Source organism: Saccoglossus kowalevskii, chromosome 16 (genome assembly GCF_978046115.1).
Source record: "Saccoglossus kowalevskii chromosome 16, keSacKowa6.1, whole genome shotgun sequence".
Lineage (NCBI taxonomy): Eukaryota > Metazoa > Hemichordata > Enteropneusta > Harrimaniidae > Saccoglossus > Saccoglossus kowalevskii.
The window spans coordinates 26,411,030-26,421,597 of NC_140656.1; the positions used below are offsets into that span (position 1 = coordinate 26,411,030).

The window sequence follows — 10,568 nt, forward strand, 5'->3', positions numbered from 1 at the left end:
TTGTAAGACTATATATTTAGTACTGACGCCATTGCTGACTACTTCCGTCATTAGACATAACACACGGTATTTTATGCGATTTGCCTGTAGGCGACATGTCTAATGAAGTGCTAGGGAATAATGTATATATATATATATATATATACACAGATGCTGGGCACCTTTACCATTACTGGCTGTCCTCTTGTTATAATAATGAGATATAATATCGAATAGAGCTTAATAAAACACAGTGTCATGGTGGAAAGTGTACACTATCCTGCATAAACTGTATAGCATTTTAGTCTGTTCAGTACCGATTGAGTTGTTAAACAGGAAGCGGTGTTATCTCTGACTGCATTCCACTTTTGAAATGAAACTCCTCCATGAATTTGCATAACGACATGATTCCGGGCGTATTACCAACTGGGTTCAATTTGAACCAAACATTTATTCTGTTATGGATGAGATGATGCACATTTTTGTCGGTGTATTCGATTGTATATTAGTATCGCCTCCCATAGCTCTAATTATAGGTATTCATCCTAGGATGGGTTTAGCTTTGTTCTTTTTTAATATAAAAAACTCAATGACATCCAATATAATACAACGTAAATTGTCCTGCAGGCCAATTATAGTGAAAACAACGTTATGTCATAACGTTGAAAAGATGTGGGAATGTAAATGTGAATGCGTTTAAATTACATTGAAATTCAAATTCGCTAGCTTGTTCAAATAACATCTGCCTAAACAAAACACACGTATGCACACGACGCGTAAATACATTACTTTAGCAACCGTGTAAAACAAATGTACCAGCTTCCTAGCTCGTGTCGAGCAGAACTTATACGACATATATATGACAAAAGGTTTATCACATTTTTAAGAAAATCAAGATCATGTCTGGGGTAAATAAAATACACACTAATTTCTCAGGTGTAGTTCTCTGATGGCTTAAATGCTTTAGTACTACCCAAGTATTGTAAAGAATTGCATATCACACTTTATCCAACCTATAAATATATTGATACTGTACATTCCTATGATACCGTGTGATGTAACCCGTCTTCTTCATTATGTATGTAAATTTCACGGAGAAGCATCAACGTGTCTAAGAAATTAATTCCATTCTCTCAATTCATTGATTTTGATGCTGAACGAACTGAACAGAAACAATGGATTAGTATACGAAACATGTTGACTATATAAATATACTCATGTGATAGAAATATATTATTGCATTATTCGTAACCGGTTTGCTCAAATAATAAAAATAAACGATGTTTTTTTAGACTTACAGAAGCAAGGATATGTTCATCAACAGTTCTCTACTTGAACAAGAAAATTGGTTAGCATATCTTATTCGGCAAAATATACCCATAATCTAACAATTTTAATTAATTAATTTTGCATAGGTTCAGAGCGCTTTTGACCATATTATCCCGACTGTGTCTATCGATAAAAGGAAGAGGGAAATGTTGTAAACGAAAATTTATAGAAGCTGCCTGTAAAATTGTAGTAAAACAATTGAACGTATAGTAAGTTCAATATGAAAGACACTAGTGATATAGATAATTTGGGATAAAACCGTTGATTTCAGTGTTGGATGTGGTCACCTTCTTTCAAAATACGCTATAGAATAGATAGTGGGTCATATATATATACAATATGAAATGTTGCACATAGGCTTGAGTTTCGTTCGCTATGAGAAACTGTTCTCTGGAGCATTTCTTTTTCACAAATATATATATAAATCAGATTTCAGTATTCATTTTGCATTAAACCCATGCACCTTTGAATTTCTAGCAATTCCATTGCACAAATAATGTATGTCATTCCTACGTTACTAGTGTTATTAGCGATATTGAACTAAAAATGCACTCGTAAAGTCTATGACTGAATTGAAAAATAATAGCACATCACACCAAAACACATTACTTTTCTGATGGAAACATAATGAAGAAGTGTGATCGAAATCAAGTGCTTAGTTTGTAGAAATATAGATCGCATGATGCTGGTTCATACTTACATTGATCATGTCTGATTTCACCAGCTTTAAATATTTACTGCAATTTCCCACGTTTATTTAATTATAAATGATATTTATATTTGTCCTTGCCATTTCGGGTTTGTTATCTCATTAAATATGTCACATGCATACCGCAAAGTGTGCACTTACGGCAGTACAAGTCGACCTACCCTAGGCGTATTATTATTGTTATAACCTTATATAATCTGTGAATACACGAACACATACACCTTCAGCGCGGGGAGTAATGATTATTCGCTAAAAGTTCAGTATTTGAAAACATTATCATTATTCATTCATTGAATATATTTAGTTTAGAATACGCATCGACGTGCGAAGAGCATACAAGATATTTTATACCGTCTATGGTGAATAACGTCGATGGTTTCCTGCGAACTTTTCGAAACTACGTTACCAGGTAGGTTGTTTGATTGTGTAACTAAAAATGACCGAATATTGCGTACAATATAGTTTTACCAAGACAGTTTTATATTTAGACAATGTGTAAACAGTTACATTCTGACGCTATAGGTGTAACTATGGCAAGATAATCTCATTTACTTGAACTTTTACAATTAAAAGTAGTAGCCAGTTTGTTTGTGTAATGAAAAAAACACAATACAGAGTGGTGAGAGCCTGAAGTTAATTAGAATACGTTATCATACTGCTTTCATATTATATATACTGACTATAAATTGTATTCTTTATTCGCGATTTGTGTAACTGTAATTACATATAGTTATTTTAATTTACATATAGAAACTACTAAATATATGGGTAGAAGTAATAAAGCTTCATTAATTTGTAGTCTGTTGGAGTGAGTTCTGGAGTATAAAAGTGTAAGGATCATATTGTAATGTATATAAATGTATATAAGATTAGTAGTTAGTAGATTAGTGGATTTATAGTTTATAAAGCATTAATTATTTTATTAAAATCTAGGTTAGGTTAACTGAGGAGCATTCCGTTGACATCTAAATGTAATCACTCCCTCGGCTCTCTTCACATTTCATACAAGAATAGTAGCACAATGTGGATATTGTCTCTGAAAACATGTAAAGCCATGCTAATAATTTTAATGTGCGCTATCATATTTACAAAAACAAAACAACGAATAAAAAGATATTCATTGAATGATTCATAACCTAGATTAAATTTTATGATTGATGCACATGTACTAAATCTGTTGTGTTCTAGATTGGCGTGGCGTCTCGAAACTAATCAATACCTACAACTCGACTGTATCCAAATTTAATATCAATGATTGACTATGCATCAAAACATTTGGATGTCGTAATTCGTGCAAACCCTACGAATATTGTATTAGCATCGTAGAAATTATCATCACGCCCATTGTAAATCTAAGACAACAATGAGATCATTCGCTCAGTGAACCAACGTTTTCAGTAGTATACATTAAGAGTTTTTTTTCTAAAATGGTATGTTCTATTAAATGATTATACTCAATGCTCTAAAATGATGATGTTAGGTGAAATTTACGGGCGCTCGTTAAAAAGATCTCATAACAACACGAAAATTGTTTTCATTATATATATATATATATATATATATATATATATATATATAATTGTCATAGGAACACATTTATGTGTTGATAACCTGCATAGAAACGCAGGGATTGTTATAAATAGCCCTAGTACCTGGGCAGTAGTAAGGAGGTTCAGCATTATGTATAGAACTTACTCATGTATTGTAGTCCGTTACTCCGACTTTAACATAAACAGCCAGCTTTCTTCCATTAACCTAATAACGTTGTTATTATATTTCTAATATATTATGCAATCTTCAATAAATTCAATACATTAGATTGTGTTAGTGTTACGTTGATCCGTTGATCACTGAGAACAGTGTGCGTGTCAAACATTTCTGCTTGATTCATTATAAATTTATGACATATGACTCTTAAAACTAGTTATATTGTAAATTATGTTATACTATATAATATTATACTAGTGACTATCCCAGTTTGACATTTCTCAAGCCTGTTTTTGTGCATTGCATCACAAATGTTGAATAACGAGTCCGAGCGTCAAGCACTGAGCTGTTTATATGTGCATGAATTACACGTAACTTGGAGTATAATTCGATTCTGACGTGTGCTATTAAGAAACATCTGATCGGGGAACTACTAACTCAAAATGTAATGTTTTACTCATAAACAATGTCGAGAGTGAGGCTCAATAACGATATTAATTCTATGAATTTAAGCATTAAGCCATACTAAAACGGTATACATGAACCAAGATAAGTGATATTGTGCAATATGTATAATACAAAGTCAGCACAGATAAATCAAACATATTAATCCGGCCATTCGAAATCGTCATACAAGGGAGTTAGGCACAAATAACACCAAGCAGAAGCAGAAGAGACAGGTATAAAAATGTGAATTCTTAAAGTTTTACATCGACTTTCAACATTAGCAATTTCCAGCCATTAAATAAAATTAGAATATATCTCATTGATTACCGGACAATACTGTGATCAAATATCTCTGTAAATAACACAAACTAGCGAATTGATAAAATATTAAAATTGTGATTGGCTTGGGATGACCAACATTTTATACTAAATAAAACGTGAAGAGAATACTGTGTACAATACACTCAGTGAAAGAACTTGGAGATCGAGTTACATGACTATATTTTGAGTTGATAGGTATCAAGTGAAACCTATTAAATGTCTTCAAGTACAACACGTTTTAATTTGATACACATTTTAAGACACATTTTCTTCAAAAGGCTCTAATAAAAATGTTTTAGATATTCCAACATTGAACTCCATCAAGATTATAAATTGATTGAAAAAATGAAAAACAAAATCATCCTGGACACATGAGTTGTTGACGATGTCGGCGGAAGACGCTGGACAGACGAGTAAACCCAATTCATTGGTGTTTGTCTTTCATTTTATGCCAAATATAATGTATATATGAATATAATATAATATTCCAACATTACACTTAGTAGGCACTAAATCACTTTTTAAAATACATGCTAGATGCGATACACGACAAATAGATATGTACTTCAAAGCCAATTATATTATGGCGAACCATAGACATATATTACAATAATCGACTCGGTTTTAGCATTGTAGGGCTATATATATAGCCATCACATGAATGGCCATCAGTTAATCTGTGTGCATGAATTGCAAATATCTCTTTAATGTGCTACAATGTGATGTTTAATGATGTTGTTATGGAGCGTTGTCATCATAGTGTAATATATTGTAAATTACGGCTGACCAAATCACTCTCATTTTAGTTTCACGCACAGTGATATTTTACGTGTTTGCTACAATATATAATATTGATATGAATAAACTATAATATTAAATAAATGAAGAAAAGTGTATTTATATAATTTTTGGTCATGTGACCATTTGTTCTGTTCGTACGTTGATTTTAGAAATAGCACGCAGTGCCTTGTTTACACCATTCAAAGTATTATTTTTTTCTCACGCACGCTTCCCGTCAAAATTAACTAGTTCGTATGATTTACTGGAAAGCAGACACTTTCTTTGTTGGAAACTGTCTGGTTCCTTTGTTGAAAATGTCCTGGCTTTACAGCCTAATCAGCACTTTTAGGCTGGAATTGAACATGAAAATGTTTACTAACTGTTTACATTCTTTCTAGTGTCAAACCCCATAACTCCATCCATATTCCTTCAGATCAGCCAAGTGGGGGTGTATTTCCTATTAAATGAGAAAAATTAGTCATTTGTGAGGGAATCGAACTCGTGGCATGTTGCGTGCATAATAAAATGTGCTGCGTACATCTCAGTTATTTGTTTCTGCTCATCTGACAATCTATTGTATATCTACGCAAAATTAGTTCCATGCTATATGGACTCAGAGACGTGCAAATCGTACAAAATTGACGATATAGATGATAAAAACTCGCTTGGTTACAATTTTACCAAAGACGGTGTACGTAATATTTTACTCTCAGTATATCCAGACATGTACCTTTGTCTTATACATAATATAACTTGCTACAGATGTATTTGTATGCATACTGTGAACGTTACTGATAACTCAACATAGCTTGTGAACAGGTATTGTACTAGCTATATAAGCAGATTCCAATAAAGGTTATGTGCCACTTGGAATGTATATTTTAATTTCATGCAAAATACATTGAATTATTTATGAGAAAATAATAAAGCACAAACTGTATTTGTGTATTATGTTAACCAGTGCGAGGCAAAGCAGCTTTTTGCTAAATCATACAAATATTCTCGTATCTGTGTCCAAAACATTCACACTACAATAACAAATTACATTACATGCGTTATATAATGGTATTAGTTAAAATTGTTGTTTTATTCAGGTGAGTTAAGATCACTAATATTAGTTGAGGCAGAATCCTGTGATCACCCAAGAAAGTGTCTTATTATCACGTTTAAAGTAGATTATCGCCTCACACAACACGACCCCCAATTTCTAAATGATTTCAATTGGAGAGTTTTATAAAACGGGAGAGTTTAGGAATTATAAAGTGTCATAACAAATCATGTATGTGAAACTAATCCTATATAATACCCCATGATTCATAGACAACTATATTGAATACTCGTGTATAGTAGATTATATTTGGTAATCGTTGTCCTAAAATAGCTAAGACCCCTTGTGCTGATGTCCTGTAATTACTTCTTACAGAGTAAAATTTAAAAGGGAAATCTACTTAACCGAAGTCCGAGTAATTAATATGCTTCATCAGATCAGATTGCTAGAGGTGTATGCTATTAAACTTCAAACAAACAAGTAGTATTGCGATAGCTGATAGCCTAAAATACTGCTTGATATTGTTTTATGATAGATGATCTAAATGTGATTTATATATACATTGTAAACAAAATACTATAATACTATGTGATATAATGCTATATTTGACGGCAATGTATTTTACAGGGGAAATTTCATGATTTGCGTTTATAAAGATTATATCTTCTCATGGGTTACTCTGGTACAGTCCTGAACATGAAATAGGGCGTATCGAGTCTCTTCGAACGGCAAGTCGATAGCTGGTAACTTGTATAATATCCCTGGTCTGGGATTTCGGCCCTGGATTCACGTGACTCACTAACGTAATTTTAACACTGAAATAGAACTCGAAACTATGTTCTTTCACGAGCCCACGAAAAGTCATGGCCAAGCCAACACAAGCCGAAACAAGTATGTGAGCGGTAGAAACTGAGACGACACGTGCTGGAAAAAACTCGATCTCGGTCTTAGTAAAGAATTGGGCTGAGATTTGCTGTCTGAAAGCTCGGTAGACTTGTATGATTTCGACTCTCGGCTTTTAAGGTATGTCAAATGCGTAATATCGTACTGTAATAGCTTTTACACAGTCTTCCTCATCACACCAATGTCACAGTACAGGTCATTAAACAGTGTATCAGTCAGTGACAATTTGAACACGTTATGTGTTACATATATCAAACATGTACTACAATGGCTAGTTGAAGCGGCAGAGTCGTCACCTGCGCACGCGGGAAAAGTGAGTCTCAAGCGACGATAACAACACACTCTAAAAACGCAAAAAACTCATGGGTAGACGCTTGTTTGTAAACAATGACACGCTATGGTCATCTGACGCATGCGCAGGTGACGACTCCCCCGCTTTAAATCAGGCCTCAATTATTTATTATCTTACAGACGGTCAATATTCAATCAGATTAAATAAATCAGATTACATCCAGCACGTTGTACTGTCCTCATTCCTGAAAACTGGTAGGATATGCTTACCAGGTGTGTCACAAGGTGGAATGAGGTTACACTACCAAACAAGACTACACTTGTGCTGCAGGTCTTTTTCCGATTGCTACTTTTAGCACTAATTCTGACTTGTGTATTTGTATACAACGAGCAATAACAGCTGACTATAGCATTTGTGTGAAATGAACCACCTGCTGAGACGTTTGACCTGTGTGGCGACTATATAATCTTTGAATCTTTTGAAATGCCCCCTCTCAATGTCTAGGGCACGTTTGCCAACATACATACACTAACATTAATGCATGTCAGTGTAACCTAGCGATAGAATCCTACCTAGCTGTTATTTGTTATTGATTTTACGAACATTGTAAATATTTTTGCCCATTGCCCATTCCAATATTTGGAAATAGTCGAAATAATACAATTTTCAACAAATATCAGCTGATGTGTAATGGCAGACCTATTTAGTCATTTGAGTAATAGTTACGAGCATATGTTATTTTGACAGAGGTAAAGTTTTTTGTTAATTTGCTAGAGCGTGTATTCTATTCAACTTCAAAAAACATCTAACATTGCGAAAGCTGATAGTCTAAAATACTGCTCGTTCTTGTTTTCGTGACAGATGATCTAAATGTCATTTATATTACAGTGTGGACAAAATACGATTAAAATACCTGATGATCATGCAATTTTCAGGGAGAATTTCATGATTTGAATTTTAAAAAAATAACTCTACTCATGGATTATTGTGGCGTATCGAGGCTTTTCAAACGGCAAGTCGGTGGCGGGTTACTTGCATGATATCTCTGGGCTGCGATTCACGTGACTAACTAACGTAATCTGAACACTGACGTTTAACTCGAAATTTTGTTCTGCCACAGATCTATAAACGTGTAGAGAGCTGGGGCCAAGCCGACACAAGCTGAAACGTGTGTGTGAGAGGTGGAAACAGAGGCGACACGTGCCATAGCAATACTATAAACCTTAGTTACATGTACTTACGGAAACTTAAAGTTTAAAATAAAATAATAATAAGAGAAAAATAAATTATTCACTGTCAGGTACCAACACCATTAACCTTTGTAGCCTCACACCAGGGACCACATGACGTAGACGCATGCGCAAATGAACTATATGCGAACAACCATTCACATTGTTGTCTGATTTGCACACGTACAATCATGTCTAAGAGTGATCTGAAAGCTAAGATCCAAGCTGTATTTGAACAGATGTGCAAGGGAAGTAACACGAATAATGTAGAGATGTTTTTAGATACTTTCAGTGACGATGCCCAGTGTTTGCCTCCAGGGGAAAAACTCGTATCAGGGAAAAAAGGTAAAGTCACAGTTTTTTACTGATTACTTGTCTTCTAAGGTGAACTGAATGTTAACAAAATACTGTAATCTATTTTAGCTATTCTATGATACTTCGCAGCATGACACTTAATTGCGTGTGAAGATTTTTTTGAGCAAAGTTCGATCAATTGTGCACATATGGATAGTTCAAACAAGCATGCGTACATATGTTATCTATATAGCTAGTATATCACATCTGTCTTGTATTCGTCATTACGCCAGATATTGGTAAGCTCTTAACACGACACAAAGAGAAGTACAGTGATGTGAACATTGATGTACACGAAGTAGGTTCAGCTGGCGGTGATGAAGAAGTCTACTCACTCGCTGTGTATAATGAACAAAAGCTTGATGGATCCGGTACGGTGACTGGTAAAACATTAACTATTTGGAAACTAATTGATGGCCAGTACAAGATATATCAATACATATGGAATACAGACAGTGCGTAACTATAGGAGATGTAAAATAATAATTTCAACGAAGAAAATGCTTTATACAATGTAGTGTAAGTGTTCCAATGGAAAGTGTATAAATAGTGAATGTACGAAAAAAAGTATAGACTGAACGTTACGATTAGTATGCGCTAACAGAACATATTAATTATCTGTATTCAACAGAAAATCGACGAAGCAATCTAACTAACTCACTAACTCTGGAACCTTGGAAATAAACCCGTTTACTGTGTATTACATTATATGTGCAACATAGTACATGCATAACATCAAAATGACATACATATGTGAGTGTGTTTAGTGTGTGCACATTGAAACAGCACAGTCCTTTTCGATATTGTTCTACTTTTGTGCAGGTCATTAAATATTATATCAGTCAGAGACCATTTGAACACGCTATGTATACTCATATTAAACATGTATTACAATGAGTCATATGTCTACTTAAAGCAGAAGGATCGTCACATGCGCACGCGCAGAAATTGAGTCCCAAGCGACGATAACAACACACGCTAAAAACACAAAGGCTCATGGAAAGACAGGTAAAGGCAGGTGACGAATCCCCCGCTTTAAATCAGGCCTCAATTATTGGCTTATCTTACAGACGGTCAAAGTACAATCAGATTAAGTAAATCAGATTATATCCAGCACGTTGTACTGTCCTCATTCCTGAAAACTGGTAGGATATGCTTACCAGGTGTGTCACAAGGTGGAATGAGGTTACACTACCAAACAAGACTACACTTGTGCTGCAGGTCTTTTTCCGATTGCTACTTTTAGCACTAATTCTGACTTGTGTATTTGTACACAACGAGCAATAACAGCTGACTATAGCATTTGTGTGAAAAGAAGGTAGCCACCTGCTGAGACGTTTGACCTGTGTGGCGACAATATAATCTTTTAATCTTTTGAAATGCCCCCTCAGTGTCTAGGGTACGTTCGCCAACATACATACCCTAACATTACTGCATGTTAGTGTAACCTAGCGATAGAATCTTACCTAG

The 10,568-nt window shown here is 34.4% G+C and overlaps 1 protein-coding gene across 1 annotated transcript; it reads left to right on the top strand.

Annotated features, from left to right (window-relative positions):
- The first annotated feature begins 8,987 nt into the window (after nucleotides 1–8,987).
- On the top strand, nucleotides 8,988–9,995 carry LOC146733808 (uncharacterized). Its single transcript, XM_085491604.1, has 2 exons — nucleotides 8,988–9,089; nucleotides 9,332–9,995. The coding sequence occupies exons 1-2, from the start codon at nucleotides 9,017–9,019 to the stop codon at nucleotides 9,559–9,561; spliced, it is 303 nt and encodes a 100-aa protein (XP_085347730.1). The 5' UTR covers nucleotides 8,988–9,016; the 3' UTR covers nucleotides 9,562–9,995.
- Nucleotides 9,996–10,568: the final 573 nt, after the last annotated feature.

Bases quoted from the DNA above. Each gene is read 5' to 3' on its own strand.
- LOC146733808 (XM_085491604.1), top strand. From the start codon at position 9,017: ATGTTTTTAGATACTTTCAGTGACGATGCCCAGTGTTTGCCTCCAGGG. The intron at 9,090-9,331 runs GTAAAGTCACAG...TCATTACGCCAG, and splicing joins ACTCGTATCAGGGAAAAAAG to ATATTGGTAAGCTCTTAACA.